Source organism: Chinchilla lanigera, unplaced genomic scaffold (assembly GCF_000276665.1).
Source record: "Chinchilla lanigera isolate Chin_1 unplaced genomic scaffold, ChiLan1.0 scaffold00035, whole genome shotgun sequence".
In the NCBI taxonomy this organism is placed as follows: domain Eukaryota; kingdom Metazoa; phylum Chordata; class Mammalia; order Rodentia; family Chinchillidae; genus Chinchilla; species Chinchilla lanigera.
In genome coordinates, this window is record NW_004955436.1 from 21,152,193 (window position 1) to 21,174,578 (window position 22,386).

Genomic DNA, 22,386 nt, shown 5'->3' on the forward strand with positions numbered 1-22,386 from the left:
TACTGGGAAAAAGAAAGTGGCTAGTCAGCTGTTTTCCAAAACAGAAAAATGAAGGGGTGTGTCTTCTGAAACCAAATTCAGTGGCATTTCTGGAAGTGCACATGGATGTTTCTAAGTTTATACATGCCAGACACATAATAAGCACCCAATAAATATTTCCTGAATTAAATGAAAACAATTGGAACTTAGCTGCTGAGAGATTCCTCCAGAACTCAGTCTTTCGTTGAGGATGAAGTGCACTGAGTTGCTAAGTATATAGGAATACATATTTACAATAGCAAGGCCACAGGGTTTTGTGTTGCCTGGTTGCTCCGTGTACTGAATACTTGGTCTCAAGGAAACCCAAAGGCTGCAGAGCCAAATTAGTGCACTGTTTTCCCAAAATAAGCCAGAGGTCGCTTCACTTGTGTGTTTTATTTTGGCAACCGTCAGAGGTCACAGAAGTATGTGTGTTTTCTCCGCGTAGATGGTTCCATGTTGTACAGATATTGAAATGGGCCAGTGTGTTATCCACTGCATGCACGGCAGCAAGGGAAAGTAGCCTTAGAATGTCCTGCAAGGGGAGAGCAAGGACCCGTGCTGATTTCTGTTGTAGCATTAGCAGCTGAAGTCAAACCCCGTCTGAACGCTGTGCTCTGTAGGGCTTTATTTTGACGTCGTTCAGCCCCTACGTTCGTAATTTAAAATGAATACCTAAATTGAAACCTAGCTTTCAAATCTTCTGATGCAAACGAGTTCACTTCAGATTTGAAGCCAGATGGAAAGTGTAGAGCGCCATGTGAGGTGTGAAGTTTTTATATTTATTGAAGTAATTAGTTTTTAAGCCAGTGTTAACTGTTTAAGTACTTTTTATGGCTGTCTTCTTTAGAAATACACACACACACACACACACACACACAGAGGCAGAGAATTCATGTTTAAATTTAATTCTCACTTTACCAACTGCTCTTGAGAAACAGCGATGCTCTGCTAAAATCTCGTCTTCTCTTTCAATTCTGTATCTGCAATTAAAGGCCACAGCTTTAAGCAAGTGTAGTTGTGGGTTGGTTTGTGTAGCAGCACACCATCCCCTCACCATTAAGAACCAAACAAAAAAAATTATGCCATGGGCAAATACCTGAAAGGCTGAGAGTAGCTGGTGTGCTCTAGAGGCACCAGCATCCATTGTGAGACCGTGTGTTATGAGCAGAAGAAATGCCACCAAGTCCTGGAGGTCCGACTGAGCAGCTGCCTGTCCTCTCTCTGCATCTCCATTACTTTCTCTAAAACCGAAAGTGGTTGGACTAGGCCAGTGAGGACGAACCTTTTAGAGCTTTCAATGATACAAACAGCCCACGGAAGCGCACCTCCCCTAGGTTCACCATGACTATAGACCACTTCTAAAGCCTGCTCCAGTTCTGCCGTTTGGAGATGTTCTTACTTCTGGGTTTTGTCAGGGGTCATCCATTACCTTATTCCACCCAGAGTGCTGCTCTTGTGGACCAGCGAGTAGGACCACTGAGCCAAAATCTTACAGGCCGTACTGTTGTCCGCAGTAGCTGGCTTCAGACTTGTCCTCCCCTTTGGTGGCTTTTCTTTGGCCAGAAGCATGGGGACAACTCTGGGAGCACCTGGGTGCCAGGGCAGCCACCTTTGTCCTTGGTGTAGGCCACATGGAAACTTTCTGGTGGCAGAAAGCAAGCATTGGTTTCCTACATGGCATTCAAAGCTTTGTGAAGCACAGGTGTGGAGACTGAGTGTGGCACAGGTGGGCATCTTGCCTAGATCACCAGCTTTCGCTGGCACACTCAGGTCAACTCTTCGTCTTCACATAGCGAGGCCACAGTAGTCCTCACCCACTGCAGAGGCTGGGGTTTCATAGTGGGAGAAGAGACAGACTTGAGGCACCGGGAGCTGAACCCTGGGCTTTTATACCAGGCAATGCCCTCAGCCTCCTGGAGCACTGGGATTGCAGCCCTGTTCCAGCACCCTTGGGTCCATGTCTTTTTCTTTTTTTTTAAATAAACTATCAAGATTCCATCAGGCAAGTCCCGTGCCCACCTGCCATTTACTGCATAGTTATTAGGAAGAGACCGGTCAGGGATGCTGGACTCGCCCCTTGCTGTCCCTGATCTACCAGCAGTGTCATAACACATTGGAGAGGGAGGTTCTCTGAGACAAAGGGCAAGAAATCCCCACAGCAACCATTTTTCATCCTGGCCAGCCCCTGCGCCTCCACACTTCACCCCATCCCTCAGATCTTCTGAGGCGAGGCTTTTTGAAGTCCGCCCTGAAACAGGGTCTGGTACAGAAGGCACATTCTTGCTTTCTCAGAAACTGAAGTTCTAGACGGTCACATATGGTCTCGTAAGAGCCAAGGAAGACAGGTTTTGTGTCAGAGTGTAGAATGACTGAGCAAGTGAAGTGTAGAGTTATTCTAGAACCTAAAGGGGCCATGTCTTAGTAGAGGGCATATTCTGGGCACAGGCCCACGTGTCAGGCCTGTTCACATGCGAGCACCAAATAAGAAAAGCAAAAGTAGAAAGAAAGGACGCTCAGCATGGCCTTCTCTCTGGGTCCATTCCCTCTGGAGAGGTAAGTGAAAGGCTGCAGTCAATGTAAACTTTGGCCTGAGGTGAAGTAGTACAATGTCTGAGGTTTGTTTCACAGTAATCTAGCACAGCTCATGATAGTGACATCTTGGAAGCAGCCAGTATGTCCCTCAACAGATGAACGGAAAGAGAAAATAGGGTGTTTACACACAGTGGAGTACTACTCTGCCATAAAGAAAGACACGGTTGAGTCATTTGAAGGAAAACAGATGCACCTTGAGACCGTAATTTTAAGTAAAATAAGTCAGGTGCACAAGCTTAAATACCACATGGCTTCTCTTATATAAGAAACCCAAAATCTAAATAAAGAGCAGAATAATAGAGATAATAGGAAACAGGGAGACAGACCTTTTGCAATAGGGAGATGGAGAAGAGGGGAGAAAGAGGATGGAAGAAAATTAACAAGTGACATGTGCGTGTACCAGTTCCCACGAATATGCAAACATGTACTGATACGGTTTTTTAAAAAAATATTCCAATGAGAGTGGAGATTTGCCAAAATGATTCTCAGAGGTAGTTCTGGTGATGCAATGTTCTTTTTTGAAGGTGCTCATTTTCCCACAGCTACAATTAGGTTTTAGAAAAGTAGACCTTAATAGTTGGTGAGCTGCCGAAGTACTAAGAGCCGCTGGCGCTGGTGGCCAAGGTTGATGGAAATTAACCTTTATCTCGATGCCATTAAATCACAGATCCAAAAGGAAAGTCCTTGGCCGGAAAGACTCTGAGGACGACCATTCGCGAAACCACTCTCCCTCGCCGCCAGTGACCCCCACGGGCACTGCGCCCAGCCTGGCCTCCCCCAAGCAAGTGGGCTCGATCCAGAGGAGCGTGCGCAAGAGTAGCACCAGCAGCGACAACTTCAAAGCCCTGCTGCTCAAGAAGGGCAGCCGCTCGGACACCAGCGCCCGCATGTCGGCGGCCGAGATGCTCAGGCACACGGACCCCCGCTTCCAGAGGTCCAGGTCGGAGCCTGCGCCCGACGCCCCCGAGAGCCCGTCCAGCTGCTCGCCCAGCAAGAGCCGCCGGGCGCAGGAGGAGTGGGCGCGGAGCGAGGGCCCCATGCCGCGCAGCCTGTCCTTCTCGGGGCCCCGCTATGGCCGCAGCCGGACGCCGCCCTCCGCAGCCAGCAGCCGCTACAGCGTGCGGAACCGCATCCAGAGCAGCCCGATGACCGTCATCTCCGAGGGCGAGGGCGAGGCCGTGGAGCCCGCGGACCCCAGGGTGCGCCGCGCCAAGCCGAGCGCACAGGACCGGGGCGACCAGGGCGGCGAGGCGACCGACGCCTCCCTGCCTCCTCGGACTCCTGGGCCGGCAGAGGAGGGCGAGGACCCCTCCACGCCCCTTGGCGGTGCTGGGCAGGAGCAGAATTAGGTCCAGAGCCCGGCTCCCCGGAGACAGCAGGGAGCCTGCCTGGCCCGGCTCGCCTGGGCACCCGCCGCGGGGCGTTTGGGACTCGCCGGCCACTCGCGCGTGGCTTCAAAGCAAGTAGAAGCTTCAACTTCTGAAAGTGCTTCCTGGGGAAGATTTTTTTCTCGCCGAAATGCTGGGTGTGAGTGTGTGGATTTGAACACTTTATTGTAACAGATAACACAGACAGTGTGCACAGAAGTAGCGCTCCGCCGGGCCCGCAGCCATGTGCTCTAGGTGGTTTGGAAGCGTGGTGTCCGCGGAGCTTAGGGCGCTCCGGGAGAAGCGGGAAGGCGTGAGCAGGAGGGGCAGCCGCCCGGGGCCTTCCGCGAGGCGGCCGGGGTGCAGGAAGCAGCTAGCGAAGGGCTAAGTGACTAAAGGGTTCAGGTACTTTTTTTCTGGGGGAAAAAAGGCTTTGTTTCTTTTTTGTAAAAAAAAAAAAAGACAAAACGCGGAAGTGGCGACGCCGTAACGCGGTGCCCGCTGCTGTGCAGCCACACACATGCAGCTTTTAGCCTGGCGTCTCCGGGTGTGGGCCGTTTGAATGACTATCCTGCTTGGCAGCCCCGCTCGGTGCCTGAGAGCCCGCTTGGAGGTACAGAGCGGGAGGCGGGGCGAGGAGGAGAGATACACTGCTGGGATTTGTTTCCTGCTTATTAAATAAAATTATTTTTCAGAAATTTGAAGAATTGCACTACAACACTGTGGGCAAAGCTTTTCCAAGAGTCTTTCTTCCTTTTTTTTTTTTTTTGACTAGAGTTTAAACTTCCACTTGGCAATTTCTTACCACTTGCCGTGTCAACATTTGCTAACTTTTGGATACCCTTTCGGTCACACCAAAGAAAAAAAAAAAAAACTATAGCTATGTTTTTCCTTGAACTGCCTGCAGTATCATGTCCTAATTTAGAAAGGTTTACCAAAATCTGTTATTATTATCTTATGTGGAAGAAAATGCTGAGTAGCTCTTGTTAGTCAAATAAACTGATTAAACGTTTGTAGGGCTCGGCTATTAATTAGCCCTGGGAAATGAGTTTTTAGATTAAAAAGATTTTCTTTTTGCAGTATTTGGTTTGCGTGTTTTTGTATTTGTTTATCAGTGAGTTGCTAACTACCGTCTAATCTTCTCCAGTCCAAGTTTCTGTACTTTTCAACATGAGAGAGAAGTGCGTATTTATTTTAACATAAGATTTTTATGATTCTCACTCGGTCCCATCTTCTGTGTACTTAAAGCAGAGGGTTCTGTCGTCATCAGAAGGAGCAGACTGTGAGCCTTAGTGTAGACAGCTTTTGTCCATTGCCTCTGTTTTTCTCTGAAAATGTCATCTGAATGTTGCACTGCACGAGTCAATTCACCATAGAGCTTATGAAATAAAGCTTCTGATAAATTAAGTCTCTTTTCCTTCTCTGAGGAAAACAAAACCTTTACATAGGACCTGATTGGCCAGACAGAGGGACGCAGGCCTGTAATCCCAGTACCCAGCAGGCTGAGGCAGAAGAATCTCTGTAAGTGCAAGGCCAGCCTGGGCTCCATGGTGCATTCAGGACAAGCCTGAACTACATAGCAAGACCTTGTCTCAGAAAAAAGCCATGGGACCTGACGTATGACCGCAGGTACAAGAGCTTTTAACCTTCAGGGTAATTGTCTACAACATGGGGCACACAGATCACTTCTTGTGAATTTTAGAAAAGTAGTGATGGCTTTTGAATATGAAGTCTTCCCATAGCTACCTTAAAAAATTAGAATGTATATGGCTATCAGAAATTTTGAACTTAATATATACGTCATTTATTTGAAGTTTAGATAAGCAACATTAAAACTAATGATAAAAACCATTAATATACCCCTTCTTAAAGATATGTTTTTAAATTTGCATTGAATAAAACAGTTGTAAAGTCACTATCTGAAACTTCCTTTTGTTTGTGCATGTGTTCTCTGAATCGTGAGATAGGCCTTTTCATACAGACTTGTGGAGTGCATTGCTACATCCAGACAGATCAGCGGAAAGCAGCAGGTGCCTGTGGGAGCTGTGAAGCTGGCAGAGAGGAGAAAGAACTCACAGGTGCTCACCGCTACCATCTGAAAGCTCACACAGAAAAACAACTCTAAATACTGTCCTAAAGGGCTCAGCGTAAAATACAGATAGTAGTGACCGGTGGTTCAGATGCTGCGACGTGCGGAAAGATAGGACAGTCACAGGCATGGGTGAAAATGAGAAGCAAGGATCTCTATTCACGCCCTAGCTACACTGTAGCCTCCGCGTGGCGTTTTGTTCCTCTGTGGGGCTCACTTCTGTCAGTGGAGTGGAACTTGCTCAGAGCTCCCACGAGTAGCCTGGGCAGCCCTTCTAACCAGATAGTCTCAGGTGCCCCCGGACTGCATTATTTCCACTTGGTTTTTTTTTCTAAGAGTTGGAAGAGAAACAAAAGAACACTGGGCTGCCAATCGGAAACAGAGTCAGCTTTGGTCTGATCGCTGTCCTCCTGTTGCTGAGGAAGATTGAAATCTGTTGCTGCTCTTGTGAGGCTCAGTGTACATGTGTCCCTCCATGTCTGTGGAGTCCGCGCCTACGATGCAACTCACTGCAGATCCAAAATAGCTGGGAAAAATGCATCTGTGCTGAACACGGGGGCTTGCTTGTCATTCCATAAGCAATACACAGTGACTGCTTTTCACAGAGGTGGTTTAGAGGCGATTTAAAGTATGTAGGAGGATATGTAGGTTACATACAAATACTATCGTTTTACTGTTGTGTTTATGTGGGAAGTCACAATGGCAAAGACACGGAGGCATTTCTGTGTCTCCGTCTAATTCCCCACCACAGGTGTCACCTCTGCTCTGTGGTATGCTGGGAGGACAAGTAAACTACTGGATTGACCGTTGTGGGTTTTCAGCCTACCTGTGAATAGTTACTTATATGGCTGAGATTCCACCATGAAATAACCACAGAAGCATAATTTGATAAATATCAGGCTATGGGGTGGGGAGGGAAGGTCTTTTGAATAAAGCATGGACGTGATTCTCAAGGTTCAATTTCCTTAAGCTAGTTACTATAAGGCAGTTTCTTTCAATGAGTGCTGTACTCTACCTTCTTAACAGACCAGCCCTTATTTGCAGACCAAGGTCCAGAGCGATCTGTAGTGATTTGTTTAGCAATGAGAAAAAGTCCTTTCCTAGGAGGCTATCATGGAAGGGCTTAAACCTAATGAGGAAGATGCACAGTGACTATCCTGACAAATCTTTGTCCACACTGGAGTCTGTGCAAATGGCAAGGAGTCCCAGCTTGGGCGAACCCGACCCCATCACTGCGGACTGGCTGAGTCATTCGGGCTGGCAGTGTACCAACCAAACCGCCACACCTCGTAGGCTCCCCTGCGGTCACCAGGACCAGGGGCTTTGGTCAGCTTTGGTCTGCAAGACATGGGCAGTATTCTGGAAATGTCCAAGAACCTTTGTTTCCTTATACAGATGCTGTCTCTTCCCCTTCTGGCTTCTCCCGTGTCTCCCTCAAATGGAAGGGAGGCTGGGGAAGGAATGTTTCACGGACTGAGGAGAATGGAAGCCATGTGTCCTGGATGGCAGAGGAGAAATGAGCCTGACTGTGGACAGATCCAGTCACAGCCCCAGCCCTGGGCGGCCTAGCCAGACACAGTGGATAAGCCACATCCATAGCTGAGCCACAGAACCCATCGCCCCTGAGCTGGTCCCTAGGGAGGGCTCCGTGGACCCAGCTAAGACTCCAGGTGAGGAGGGTTTTACCAAGCAGGACAGTCGGCAGAACAGAGACCCTCCAAGTGGAGGGGATACGGGGAGCAAAGGCACAGAGGCTGAGAGTTAGAGGAAGCCGGGCAGCTGACCCGAGGCCTCAGGAGAACACAGTGGAGCAGGAGACTGGAAAGGTGATCCGGCGAGAGCCTGGGAAAGGCCTGGGCTGGGATTCCAAGGAATTTGGGTTTTGTTTTGCAGTGTTGGGAAATGAAGGCTTTTAAGGAGGGAAGTGATGTGAGGAGTCATGCTTCTTAGCCTCTTCTCAAGCTATGCTGTCTCTCAGTGACCTCATATATATTCCTTCTTAGGGAATATATATATATATATATTAGGGAATGCATCTGCATAAGGAAATACCTTAGGGAATATATATATATATTCCTTCTTAACCTCTGTCCTGATTTCCTTCACAGTGCATATGACTTACTTCTTGCCCCCACCATGTAAGGTGGCTTAACTCCTCGCACTGTTCAGGATCAGCTGCCCTGGATGTATAGTGTCTCTTCTTGCTTGCTGGTCCCCGGACACAGGTATCCAAAATACCCAGGTGGCAGCAGTAGATTTCATAGTTCCTTGCGACCTTGCTATGTATGTCCCATTCTGCAGGAGTCAGAATGGGCCGTGGGCCAGTGCTGGGAGTCTGTATGTGTTTTACCTCTCCTCTGTTACAAGATGAATGACCCTAGCACACCACCCAAAACTCTGCCTTTTTCTTTCTTTTTTTTTTTTTGTCTTTTTGAGACAGGGTCTCACTATGCAGTTCAGGCTGGCCTTGAGCTCACTTGTAGCCCAGGTTGGTCTTGAACTCACAACGATCCTCCTCCCTCAGCCTCCTGAGTGCTGGGATTACAGGCGTGCGCCACCAGGCCTGGCTTTTTTAAAAAAAGATGGTTTCACTCTATAGTTCAGGCTGGGCTTGAACTCACTTTGTAGCCCAGGCTGCCCTCAAACTCATAGCCATCCTCCTGCCGCAAGTGCTCGGACTCAGGCACGCTCCACCATGCCTGGCATCTGCCTTTTCCTTGCAGAAAGACTACAAGAGATTTTTTTTTTTTTCAGTTATCTTTCAATATCATCCCTCAATGAGTAAGGGTCATTTTCTTCCTTTTTTTCTCAGTACTTGTTTGTAGTACAGATGCTTACATGCCTTATGGGGAACCGGTACATGTACATAATACATCTTAATTCCTTTTTTCCCATCTCCTTTCCCTTCCTGTCCTCCCGCCCCCAGAGAAGGTCACTGTAGTTCGGATAAAGCAGGCCCAACTTTCTTCCTCTTCCTTCAGTGGATCACACAGTTTCTCCTGACACCACAGGGAGGGAGGGAAGTGGGTGCAACCGTGGGGACATGGTGGTTGGGCCGCTGCTCCCACGGCTTGCCAATGTTTTCCGGTCCTGTTGAGACTGCTCCTGATGTGTCAATTCCATCTTACGATAGACTCCTGCCAACGGGATGCTTTGGCGGTTCTGATAGAGGACTCAGATTAAGTGGGCGGTTCTGAGCACACCCTCATTGTGGCATCTCATTATTCCGTCTCTACTGGGACCTAGCATGCCACTCTCTGCGGCAGTTAGCACAGCATCACCTCAGGAAACCCCTCTGGGTCTTGTTAGATACTTCACACCATACATTTTCTCACCACTGACATCTCCAATACTACAGGGTCTGCGGGGTCACATGATTTAAGCCGCCAAACTCTTTTACAGCTCTCACTTCTAGGTTTCCTGTTACTGATTGATTTTTCTCTACTTGTGAATCATTATCTTTCTGGGTTTTCTTTTTTCTGTGTCTAATTATTTTTTATTGCATGTTAGGAATTGTGGACTTTATTTTGTTTGTTGATGGATTTGGTTGCATTCCTTAAATAGCACTGGTCTTTGTTCTGGTTAGAGTTCTCCTTTCAAAGCTTGAGATATGTATACCCTTCCTCCTCTCATCCACTCTTCCTGACAAATTCTGCCCATCTTAGTCTCCTCTGATCTCTGCCTTCTCAACGCAGCAGGACCAAGAGTCTTTCCTTGACTTCCTCTCCCTGCTTTGCCAACTAGTAACTGCCTCTGAGCCATTAGTGTGGGAGACTGGTGGGTGCATCTGCCTTTCCTGTTCTCTCAGAGATCACACTCTTGTACTCTGCACTCTCGGTGTCTGCAAACCACCATGATACATATCTTGTCTGGGTTTTCAGTTGTTAAAATAGAAGGGTAAATTGAGTTCCTGTTTTACCATCATAGGCAGAAGATGTTCCCCGCGAGGTCCTTGAAAACCACTGCTCCAGGCCCTCCTGCTTGGGGCAGATGGGATTCACTCTTTCCCCACAGGTCGAAGAGCCAAAGTGAGTGTTCCACTTGTCAGGTGTGCGGTTGTCAGTGGTGAGTTCAGGGGTGAGGGACGTAACCAGTGGTGAGCCTGCAGACCCAAGTCAAACCTTGGTTAGTTAGAACTACGTTATTTTCTAGCCTCCCAATTAGAAATTGAATTGAGTTTCATGGGGAATGAGGAGTGTCATTACACTTCGAGTTTCTGGGTTTCCTGTGTTAATATGGACCCCTCTGTATCCAGGTTTTCCTCCACTGTGTGGCCACTTGCACAAATGGCCACAAGTCCTGTCAGGAAAAGACGGAGAATCACTACGGTGCACACTTGTGGCCACGTTGCAGGGACTGTCCTCAGGGCCCAGCATCCTCTTCAATTGTGAGCTTTGGGTCAGAAAACTGTCTCAGCCCTGGGAACTGGGAAATGAGTCATGGTGGGTTTCTTGATCGGTGCGATCTCTCTCAGCCTTGTGCTCACCCATCTTGCCTTCTTCTGATTATATATAAAACACTGCCTTTATTGCCCACCCATATGTTACACTTTGGGGCTTATTTTACAAAGGGAACAATATAATACAGGACACATATTTAAAAAAATAACCAAAAAAAGCAACCAAAAAAGCAAAAAAAAAAAAAGGCAAGAAAACCGGCCAAAAAACAAAAAACCAAAGAACCTGCCGAAGGCCCGGAACCCAACAAAAAGGTTTAAAAGAAGCCAACCGAAAAACCAAAACCCAAAAAAAAGCCCCCCAAGCCGCCAAAAGGAAGCCCAAAACCCAAAAAAAAAACCCAAGCAAGCCCGGTTCAAAAGGGCGTGTTAGGAGACCGAAAGGTCAGTGGTGGGAGCTAGAAAGTCTGTGCCAGCGAGATGAAGGATCTGTGATAGCAGGCTGAGGGATCTGAACTGGAGCCAGGAAGCGATGCTCAACGTAAGAAGCAGAGCTCCCCGGAAGCTCTGTGAGGTCCATAGCAATCCTCAGCAACAGTGAGGTCCCAAGCTCCTCCAAAGATCAAGCCAACTGAGTTCCCATCAAGAAAGCCAATGTAACAAGCTTCTCCAGGAGATTGAGTAGGGAACCATCTTCCCCTCTGGAGCCAGGAAGCACTACTCAGAGTGAGAACCAGAGCTCCCCCAAAGTGAACCGAAGCCATTCTCAGCAACAAGGTCCCGAGCTCCTTGGAGGATGAAAACAGCCAAGTTCATCAAGAAAGCCAGCATGACACGCTCTTCCAAGAAAACCAACAGCTCCTTGCAGCTTCTCTCCACTTCCAACAGGCTCCCAGCAGCTTCCAGCAGCTTCTACCAGCTCCCAACAGCCTCCCTCAGTTCCCAACAGCCTTCTTCTTCTCCAGTTCTGCCTCTTATGCTGCTGGCAACAATCCTCAGTTTGGCCTCCCACACCCAGCACCGTGCTTACTCAATTCAGCTGGGTGTTAGAAGTTGACCACCAGCTGTCAATCCACCACACCATCTATATTGTCCCTAGGGAAACGGTGTTCTGTTAAGCATCTCCACAAGAATTCACAGGCCAGGCTGCTGGCTGCCATTTTGAATTTGGAGGTTAACATGATAATGAGAACAAAGTGATTCCTGCAGTCACCATTGGCTCCTGGTCTTTTGGAGGCCCTCATATTGCTCTCAGCAAGCCCCAAGTTCCATCACAGCCTTTCCTGCCGGTGTGGGACTGCAGAGGAGTCACCACTGAGCTCCTTGGCCATGCGTATACCTGTCACCGTGCATTCTCCATGGCTTAGATGAACGATGGCCCCCCTTGGCCTTCCTCAAGAGAATACACTCTCCCAACAGGACAGCTTTCTCCATGTTACCCATTTCAGCCTGCCCCTTGCCCAAGCCCTCTCATTCCTCTACTGTTCGACAAACCCAGGTTTTCCAACATTTCTGTCATTCTTCTAGGCTTCTATGAGCCTCTGCAGAGCAGTGAGTTTGCCCTGTCCTCTGCTGTGCATGGTCTTTTTTCATGGCTGTAAATCCTGTATCTTAAGAATTATCCCCCAGTCAAGAAGCTCCTCCCGTGTGTGGTGTCACCCAAGCCAGGCTGAGGCTGAGAGGGAGTTAGAAGCATAAGGATGTGTGGTGAAGCTGCTCCTCCGAAAGGGCAAGGACTGAGCAGATGCCCCATCAGATTGCAATACAGAGCTGACAAGGTGTGAGCCAGTCCACCTGGGAGACCCAGAATGAAGGCTGTTTCTTAGAGGAGTCTGGAGCCAGAAATGGCTCAGTCTTGTACCACCACCTTGCTCACTCGCTGACTGAAAGTTGGCAGGAAAATGCACGCATTCAGCTACCCTTGCCTTGCCCAGTGACGGGCTGGGTCCTCCCCTCAGAATGGTCTGCCCTTGTCTTACAAGATGGTGTGTACTTCCTTGAAGGTAAATCTGAATGGCTCACTCCTGTGTGGCTGGCTGTCTGCCCCAACTCCAAATCCCTCAAAAGAACTGACCGTTCTTTGGTCCCCCTAACAAGTAAGTGTCAGAAATAGTCAATGACAACTTGGCACCAGTAACCCCACTTCTAAAGCAGGCTTCTAAATCCCGCCCGTCAGCAGTAGCCCTCACTTTGCTTACTGTACCTCCACAACTAAAGCTCAGTCAACCCCTGAATGCACTTGAAAGTCTGTTAATCCTTGAACTCTCCCTTTCCTAAAACTCTGCATAGGGTCAGCAATTTGCCTTATCCAGACAGACGGTGCCCTACAAGCCCAGCTCTCCAGCGCAGTATGCACAGCGTTGTGCTGTGGGCACTGAACGTGCCTCTTCCTTTGTCACCGCCACTGCTGCCCAGAGCGCTCCCCTTCTGTCTGCCCTGGCGTTTATCTTTCACACCGCCAGGGTCTCTTCTTTGGAGAGACCTTTCCTGGCCACGCTGTGTGACGTCCGCCATATCCCAGCCACTAGCGTGGTGCCTGGAACATAAGAGGGCTCTATAGTGACCTAAAGAATGAGAGCAGAAGGGGGAGACAGCAAAGATGCACCCACAGCGGTAGCAAGCATTAGATCAGCAGCACAAGCAGAAGATGGAGACTTAGAAAAAAGCCTAGGCACAATTTCCATGGATAAGGGAAGAAAAAAAAGAACGCAAAAGAAACATCAACGTAAGGGGTGTTTTGCAATCAGTGCCAGCTACAAAATTAAACTGCTTCATTGCCGTGAGAAATCATCTCTGAGTTGATCAACTTAAGCCTGGAAAATGTTTTATCTTATGTTTCAAGGAGGAGGAGGGGGAAATGAATATGAGTAGTACAAAATCAGTTATTTTTCTTGAACATATTTCAGATTACAGTAAGTCCTGGTCATTAGAAATTTGCTTCTCATTTAAAATGGAATTTAGTGCCTAAGCAAGCAATGCACGTTTCATTTAGGACTACGGGGTAAATATTAGAAATACTTGGCACATAGCAGCAGAGGTCAGTATGGTAGACATTCATCTGTAAAAGGGCTAGAATTAGTCAGTTAGTGATGGTAAGTGTGCTATAAAAGAAACCTCATTCCTTTTTGGCAAGCATCAATATGCAAAGAATCAAATTCAATGTGCAATTCAAGAAGATTCCTTCAGGAAATAACTGCCTGAAATTTTAAAATTTATATTGATAATAATTTCAAAGCCAGAAATCTAGCTTGGTTTTGTATTTTTTAAAAAATCACAGTCTCAGTCATCTCTGAAATCATAATCATGGGAATTATTTCTATGTGGGAAGAACCCCACCAGTGTGCCCAGGAGGTGAAGCTGTAAATAGCGCGAGCTCAGGAGTCAGACCACCTGGCCTCCAACCAGTCTCTGCCCTCTTGTCCAAGGCACGTTACCTTACAGTTCTGTGCCTCAATGTCCTCATCTGTAAAATGGGATCATCAAATGTGCTGTTTTGAGAGTTGAGTGTGAGAAATTCAGGCAAAGCATTTGGAACAGTGCTTAGAAGGTAATCCATAAGTATCAGCCATGGAAACATTAACTGTGGGGATGGTGTTCTGCATCTGGGTCAGGGAGATTAACCTTTTAAAACTTTTAATAATTTTAGTAGTATTTCTTGGCAGTACACCGTGATCACATTCATCAGAGGGGGCTGGTGCGTGGACATAAGGCATCTCACCTCTTTTTAATCCCCTTCCCCTCCCTCGGTCCCGTCTTTGGTCCCCTTCCCATTTGCAAAAGACCTATCTCCCTGTATCCTATTATCTTCTCTTTTATTTTGTTCCTTATTTAGACTTTGGGTTTTTCATATAAAAGAAACCATGAGATATTTAGGCTGGTGTGCCTGATTTACTCCATCCATATGGTCTCAAGGTGCATCCTTTTTCTTACAAGTGACCCATGTTTCTTTCTTTATGGCAGAGTATACTCCAGGGAGACTAATTTTAAGAGCTGCATAATGTTAGGGCTGAAGGGACCTTAGGCATCATCTTCCCCTTCCAACCCACTGGATGTGCTGATCTCCGAGCCAGGCAGTTGCCTCCGAAAAGTGAACATGGGGCCGCTGTTGGGACAGACAATGAGGGGAACAGGCGCCTGTATCCTCATGGGCACCTTGAACCATCAGGAAGTTGCTGAGCTCACTGCTCATCTCCCTGCTCCTAGAGCCACCATCCCTGGGACACAATGGCCCCCCTTGTGCCCTTCCTAGACAAGCTGCCAGTGACCGGCTGCCAGAGCCCTGACTGTGACTCATCTTTCCCAGGACAAACACTTCCCAAACCAGTCAGGCAAGGACTTCTAACCTCCTTGATCCTGCAGCAGCCGACTCTTTGAATAACTAATCATTTTACACAACCTCTAGAAATGTGTGCTATATGAAATCCTTTAAAAATTTGAGTGGATTTTAAAAGTGTTCGTTTGTGTACATTTCTGCAAGAAACACACCTTGAGTTCCAAGCAGAAAAAGGAGTCCCTAACTTCACAGACTTATTCTCTGTTCCAAAATATCAGCACTTTTAGTCAGGCATGATACTGCATGCCAGTCATCTCACCACTCTGGGAAGCTGAGGCAGGAGGATTCCGGCAATCAGCAACTTTTCTCAAGAAAATAAAAAGGACTGGAATATAGCTTAGTACGAAGACCCTGGGTTCAATCCTCAGTCCTGGAAAGAAAATTTCAACTTGGAGGGAAGCATTTTCTTGGTGGGGCATGGGCAGATAGAGAAGGCAGCTCAACAGAAAATGTAACAGTAGCAGCTGCAAACAGTCATGTATTTTTGTGTCCAATTGAATTTCCCCTCTCAGGCCTGTGCCTCAGTAGTTCCACACAGGACACATCTTTAATGTTTTTACTGATACTATATACAGGGATAACATCCACCCGATCCAAACCCAAGTAGAAGAGGCCGCATGATCATGATATGGTAAAGAAGGGGAAAATAACGCGATAGTTCCTGGTTCCTCACAGAAACACAGCCCATCAGAGATGGCTGGCTTACACATTTACAGATCCGTCCCTCGGGTCTGTGTATCTACGGGAAGCTTCAAGCATTCAGAAAGGTACATGGGAAATCAGAGCACTTTGTGGTGGGACCCCAGAGAGAAGGACTGACTAGACGCCGGCTTTCTCTAGCGGGGGTGTTGATGCGAACAGGAAGGTTTGACTGAGCTGTGAGCCTCCTTTCGCCGTCTCATGCGTTTGTTTCGGGGGCTTTGTTTTTCTGAATCAACCACACTTCATTATCTTTGTCAAGCAACTTGAAAGGACTGCTGTAGCTCGCAGTGTAGAACACTTTTTCATCGAAGACTTTTCCGTCTTCCCTCAAAATGCTTGCTAATGTCAAAAGTTGTTCTTGATTCTTCTGGGCGCTAGAGAATCCATCGAAAGACCTACAAAGGGAAAAGTGAGCAAATGTAAATGACTTTGTTTTTTTGAGACACAGTCTCGCTGCATAGTTCAGGCTGACACTGACCTTGCTGCTTAGCGCAGGGTGTCCTCGAGTGCGGGGGTTACAGGTGCGCGGCACCTGCTGCGATTGTCAGCTGAGATGCTGCCCCCCGAATGTTGGAGGAAGTGCAGCTTCCAAGCTGCTTCACTGACCATCCCTCCCTGTGGCTCGCCTCACGTGGCCTCAGACCCACGGGGAAGCCCGGGGAACACCCAAGACTCGGCAGTTGACAGGCAAATCTGCAACTTACCCAGTCTCATGTGCTCAACCCCTGTGCTGCTCAAACTTATTATATCTTGTGAAAATTTGGATTCTGGAGGTTTGGGTTAGCACCTTCCTTGTGTTTCTAGCAAGTATCCAAATCTTGCTGGTCGAGAACTACACTGAAACCCCTTAGGTCCCGCTCCAGACTCTCAATTTATTCTCTCTCTTTTTTCTTTCCCTTTCTCTCTCTGTCTCCCTCTCTGTCTCTCTCTCTTTCCTGTTTAATTTAGCTGGAGTCTCACTATATTCCCCAGGATGTCCTGGAACTCCTGGGCTCAAGCAACCCTCCGGCCTCAGCCTCCCTAGTAGCTAGGATTATGGGTGCACTCCATGCACCCAGCTCAGACCTTTCCATTTTCTATTAAACACCCACCCTTTCTTTTTCTCCTTGGGCAAAGCATAGATACCGGGTCACAGATGAGTATGATACAGTTGAGCCCTCCATACATTTATGGGTTAGCAGAAGAGACCAACACTGGCAACTCTCTCTCTACCTCCTGAGAAGAACTGTAATGGAAGCAAGCCCAGCTGGGGAAGCGCTGGGGATCTGGAGAGATCCAGGGCATGGGGTGGGGGTGTGGGGTGCATCTGAGCCGGGCTGCAGTGCAGGATGGTTCTGCTGAGCAAAGAAAGGGAGGGATAAGAAAAGGAACAGAAGTCGGAAAGTACACAGCATGAAACGAGATCGGGGGGAAGGCCTTGGTATCTTGGCCCAAGGCCTTTCTAGAATATTCCAAGGCCCAAGGCCTTTCCAGAAAGCAGCCTGAGCACATGTGGGTGAGAACACGGCGGAGAGAGGGAACCGAGACTGGAGGGCGTCAGCTCATGAGGAGGCTGCTGTAAAGATGGGGGAGAAAAGATCTCAATGAGGAGCAGGAAAGAGAACAAAAATTTAAGTACAGATTTTAAGGCCTGTAAACCAAGTACCCTGAGGTTAAATCATGACTGCACACTCATCTTGCTGAGCCACTGGCACGCAAGCATGATAAATTTGATTTTGAAGATTAGGACTAAGAAACACTGAAAGAGGGGCTGGGGATTTAGCTCAGTGGCAAAAGCGCCTGCCTGGCAAGCGCAAGGTCGTGAGTTCGGTTCCCGGTACCGGAGAAAAACCAAAAAAAAAAAAAAAAGAAACACTGAAAGACAAAAATATGCCTAACATGCCTTCTTTGGTAAAGTTTCATCAACAATGTGGTAATGCAGGAAATCAGTCTTGCCTCGCTTCGTGTAGGATGTCAACTCTCAAAGGCACAAGCCACGTCTGTTCTGTCAGCAATGTCTGCCCTGAACTAGACATGCTCCCGGCACACAGCTCCCTTTAAATCTGCAGAGTAAATCTAGCTGTCTCCGTGGGCACGGATGTATAATATAAACCACGGCAGGTGAGCTGATGAGCTCTCCTATCATCCCCATCACGGTACTTAATATAGCTCTGAGCCACATGTTAAGGAACATTTTGCTTCTTAGATTTATTAATTTCCTTAATGAAGAGCTAACACAGATCCCATTTTTTCCTTAAGAAGAATTCCTGAACCCTCTAATTGGAAGTCATCTTCTGTTCTCTGGAAACATGTTGTTCTGCAATGATCTATCCACTGCTTGTTTCCATACATAGATTATTCTCCTCCACTCCCCCACATCTCCCTTGCTGGCCATGGTCACAGCCGCCATATTCCTGAGAGAGTTATCGTCTATAAGCAGGACATTATAACTTAGCACAATAATGATAACAGAAGGAAGGGCAGCAAGGCCAGAGTGGCTGGCTGGAGAATCAAAGGGCATGGTGAGCATTTCCAAGTGTTTCACATCAATTAATTCATTTGATCCTCACTGTGGCCTCATGAGACAGTGCGACAGATGAGGACAGTCAACAGGAAAAGCTGGCCAACGCGCGTGGGGTCCAAGGTAAGAGATACGAAGAACACAGCGGTCCCATGAAGGATGGGAAAGTCATAGGAGCAGCTGCAAACCTCGGCCAGAGGGCCGCCAGGCAGGGCAGGGGACATTACAAAGGCCACTGTGGCCCTGTGGACAACCTGCGCTTCACCCTGGCAGCCACGGGTCACTCCCAGAGGATTTCAAACGGAGCAGCAGGGTGGGGAAGAAAGACCACAGCTCCGGGGGAGAGGAGCACTGAAGTCAGGCAGTGAAGACAGAATTCACTTGCGATCAGGCCACGGCGCAGTGCCTGCTGGGAGCAGCAGCCATTGTGCTGAGAACCGGGCAGAGGGAAATGACTTACTCCACCTCAGTTCCTGTGAGAGTCTGAGGAAGTGACAGGGAGGATGGACGGACGGGGACAGAATCACACGGCGATCAGAAGTTTGGATGAGTGCGCCGGTGAGGACCATGAAGTCCCGCTGGGGAGGCTGCCTGGCTGAGATGGCCGCTTCACCGAGACAGCCGCAGGAGGCTCAGAGGCTGGGGACGGGCAGGTAACCTGGCTGAACCGTGCTCACGTACTTTTTTTGTGGACAGCAGAACTTGTGAGCGACGCCACGGGAATTTGGCCGAACAACTCTCTCAGCAAAATGTTGAAGGTGTGGCTGCTTATAGTAATATATCAGATAGAGAAACAACTTAAACACAGAATTTCTCATTAGAAGGAAACAGAACTTAGGCACTGGGAAAATTCTTAGCCGCGCCATATTGAACGCAGTGAAAACATTGTTCAGGAGGGCAGAAGGGGGTGGCCACGCAACAGTTTGAAAAGGAATGAGCTTAGTCGGCACTGCCGTCTGGACGGAAGCCAGGACTCTGTTGGCCAGGACTGAGCCCAACGGCAGTTTAGAGATTATCAGGCGCTGCCCCGCCATCACAGGCCCAGAATGCCAGGGCATGGGGCAGGAGAATTTCAGAGAAGGGGTCTCGGGCACGAGCTTGCAGGTCCGCTCCTTGCATCTGAAAGCAGCCCTCCTTGGCCACCCCAGGTTTGAGCTCTGTGAGCCATGGTTGGGGGTGGGCTGTGAGGCCCGCCCTCTGGAGGGCACGGAGGGAAGGCCGGGCAACATCCACAGGGGACTGCCTGCCCGCTTGTGAGCTGCCCAGAGCCTGGGGCGCACACACCAGGCAGAGGGCCAGGGCCAGGGCGGGGTCACCAGAGTCCACACAAGGCCGGCGGAGCTATAGGAGCAGGGCACAGCAGACTGGCAGCTATGACTTGCAATTCCAGCCCGGCAGCACTGCGGGGCGGTGACTCCAACCCATGAACGCTGCCCTAAAAGCACGGCTACCCAAAGTTCTTGGTAAGGCCACTCAGCTCTCAGGGGGCCCAACCGTGTTCAGCAGAGCTTAGCGGCGTGACCCGCACCCCAGTGGGCCTGGAAGGCAGAACCCTGAGTCAAAGAAATTTAATATCAAGTCTTAAGACTGGGGTTCATCAACAGATGAGTGGATAAAGAAAATGTGACATTTATACCCAATGGAGTACTACTCTGTAATAAAGAAGAATAAACTTGAGTCACTTGGAAGAAAATGGATATACCTCGAGACCATAATGCTATGTGAAATAAATCAGACACACAAGCCTAAGTACTGCATACTTTCTCTTATGTGAGAAACCCAAATTAGAAATAAAGAGCAAAATAGTAACAGAAAGTAAGGAGATAGGTAGGTCTTTCTCAAATGGGAAGAGGATCAAGTGATGGAGGGAGGTAGAAGTGGGAAAGGGAATGAAGAAGGGAATTAGGATGTGTCCTGTACAGGTACCAACTCCACACAGGAGTGTAAATATTATGTACTGTAAACATATACTACTACTTCTACCACCACCACTAGTAATACCATACTACTAGAATCAGAGATCTGTAAAACCCTTGAAAAAAAGAGTGAGGTCTTAAGTGGGACTTGCTATCCATTTCCTCTTGCCCATCTCTCCCTTTAGAATGGGAATGTCCCGTTCCCCTGCTGTTATTTTGGAAGCACAGAACATGCTGATTTCACACATTCACAGCTGAAGAGAATCTGCCTCGGGATGAATCGCAGCTTGGGGCTCATCCGGGTGTGCTTTAGATGCTGTTTAGATAAGACCCTGGGGCTTAGACTTTTGAGTCAATGCTGAAATGAGCTGAGATGTGAGCGTCTGCTGGGGTGAAACAAATGCATTTGGTATTCCAGAAAGTCATGAATTCTGTGTGGCCAGGGGCATAATGTGGTACAATGAATGTCCCTGGCCCCCAAATTCATATGCTAAAATCCTCATTACCAGTATGATGGTATCGGGAGGTCATGAGGATGGAGCCCTCATGAATGGAATTAGTGCCCTTATAAAAGAGCTCCTTGCTTCTTCTGCCACGTAAGGACACAGGAAGCAGGTGCCATCTATGAATCAACACACTCCCTCTCTTGTCACTAAAACTGCCAGTGCTAGGTCCTTCCCAGCTTCCAAAAATATGAAAGATAAATCTCTGGTTTTTATAAGCTACCTAGTCTATGGTATGTTGTTATAGCAGCCCCAACAGGCTAAGACTGCGTTTGAAGATATTTTTGTCTAGGTCTATCTAGATGACAGGCCTTCTGTTTTGGGGACATATAATTTGTACTAGGTTTTATATGCAGAGGATACACAACACACTTCTCATTAAACGAATGGATTACCTCTAGCAACAGACCTTAGGACCATCTCAAACCAAGCCAGCAGGAAAACACCGTGAAATGAATGCTGTTGCCCTGTTTTTATGGAAGGGTGCAATTGCGCGGGAGCTAAGTGGGGAGTGAACGCAAGGGCAACTAGCAGTCAGCAGCGCTGGAAATTACCCGCCACTTACCGTACAAACACGGTCATTGCGGCTCTCTCTTCAATGAAGACATCTGACTCTGAGGGCCTGGGCGGATCGGATTGCTGTTCGGAGGGGACATACAGGGAAACGGTAATGCAAGACTCACTAAAAGGCCCCGGGCCGGGCTCCACGTAGCTTGTCACCGGAGCAGTCATCTTTATCTTCATCCCTATACCATCAAAATGCAAGCAAATTTAAAGTATATACGTGACTGGTTTTCAAGTCTTAACCCGTTTTGGTGTGAGTTTCTTGATTTATTTTATAGCACTGATATAAAATTAACCTTTAAGATAATTTCCACCTTTAAAAATATAGGGCCCAAATGACTCAATTGTTCACGGCTCTCGTTAAACACCCTCCGTATCATTAATATTTTTGGTTTGCAAATTCTCTACTCTTAGAGATCAAAGGGGAAATTAGAGGTAACATTTTTTTTTCTTTACAATTTAGTATGAGATCTGTTAAACTATATAATTTTGGCCTGACCCAAAGGTGGTGACTTGAGATTGCTAATCTTGTGTATTTTCATGAGCCTACCAGTTACCAAATGACCCGGAAGAATTAGCCATGGGGAAGGACTTCTGGCTTCCCTCCAGTGGAACCAGGGAATTGCAGATGTTGACACTAAGGGTCTCCAAGACAGTCCTTGTCTGAAAACCTCAGATCTCTGATAATCTGTTTATTTTCCTACTATAAAAGATCTTTCATTAACAAGCTAAAATGCAGTAGTAAACCCCGAGTCGCAATCGCAATATGTACACATAACTATGAGGAAAACTGCCCTACCTTTCTCATTTTTGCCTTGAATGTAGCTGTTCAGTTTGGTAAAGCCCGTCTGGACGGCTGAATCCCAGTCCATGGACTCAACGCAAGTGCTGACCCACTTGGCGGGGCCGTAGTGTCTGATCTCATAACTTCCGGGCTGAAATGGACGGGAGAAAACTTCCAGAAGCCACTCCAAGACTGCAGGAGGTGAGCGGCACCCACCGGGGCACCTCACCTCCGGCCTGGCTGGGGCGGCCCGGCGAGGGGCTGCTGGCCAGGGTCCCCGCTGGGGTCCTGGCTCCTCAGGGCAGGGCGAGGCCCGTCCCCGGGGTTCCCTTCCTGGGAACTAGGACGGCGACCTTCCTGCCTCACCGCTTTGGGACTGGGGTCGCGGTTGAAAGAAACTAGCACCCGTGACACCCCAGCTCGGGGGAGCCCTCGCGGGGGCGCCCTGCACAAGCCAGAAACGGAGCTGCCCACTTCCGGGGGTGCAGCCCCCTCCCCAGTAATCCCGTCGGCGCAGGATCGGAGCTTGCTGCTCGGACCCCGACCGGACCCGACCCGCCCACCGCGGGGGGCGCCTACCTGCGCGCCGGCGCCCGGCGGCCCCGGGCCCACACCAGGT

The 22,386-nt window shown here is 48.4% G+C and overlaps 2 protein-coding genes across 6 annotated transcripts in view; one reads left to right on the forward strand and one right to left on the reverse strand.

The window, feature by feature from the left end:
* Nucleotides 1-5,062, forward strand: part of Nhsl1 (NHS-like 1) — a 220,024-nt gene extending 214,962 nt beyond the window's left edge. For all 5 annotated transcript variants that reach the window (XM_013516651.1, XM_005389272.2, XM_005389273.2 and 2 more), the window contains one exon: nt 3,281-5,062. In XM_013516651.1, the coding sequence (XP_013372105.1) occupies nt 3,281-3,962 (682 nt within the window). In that variant the 3' untranslated portion in view covers nt 3,963-5,062. The remainder of the gene's footprint in view (nt 1-3,280) is intronic.
* Nucleotides 5,063-15,326: 10,264 nt separating this feature from the next.
* On the reverse strand, nt 15,327-22,367 carry Hebp2 (heme binding protein 2; the record flags this gene model as incomplete). Its single annotated transcript, XM_005389276.2, is given in 4 exon segments — nt 15,327-15,895; nt 20,985-21,165; nt 21,783-21,918; nt 22,347-22,367. Coding segments are annotated over 4 exon segments (537 nt in total), but the record flags the coding sequence as incomplete, so codon positions are not given.
* Nucleotides 22,368-22,386: the final 19 nt, after the last annotated feature.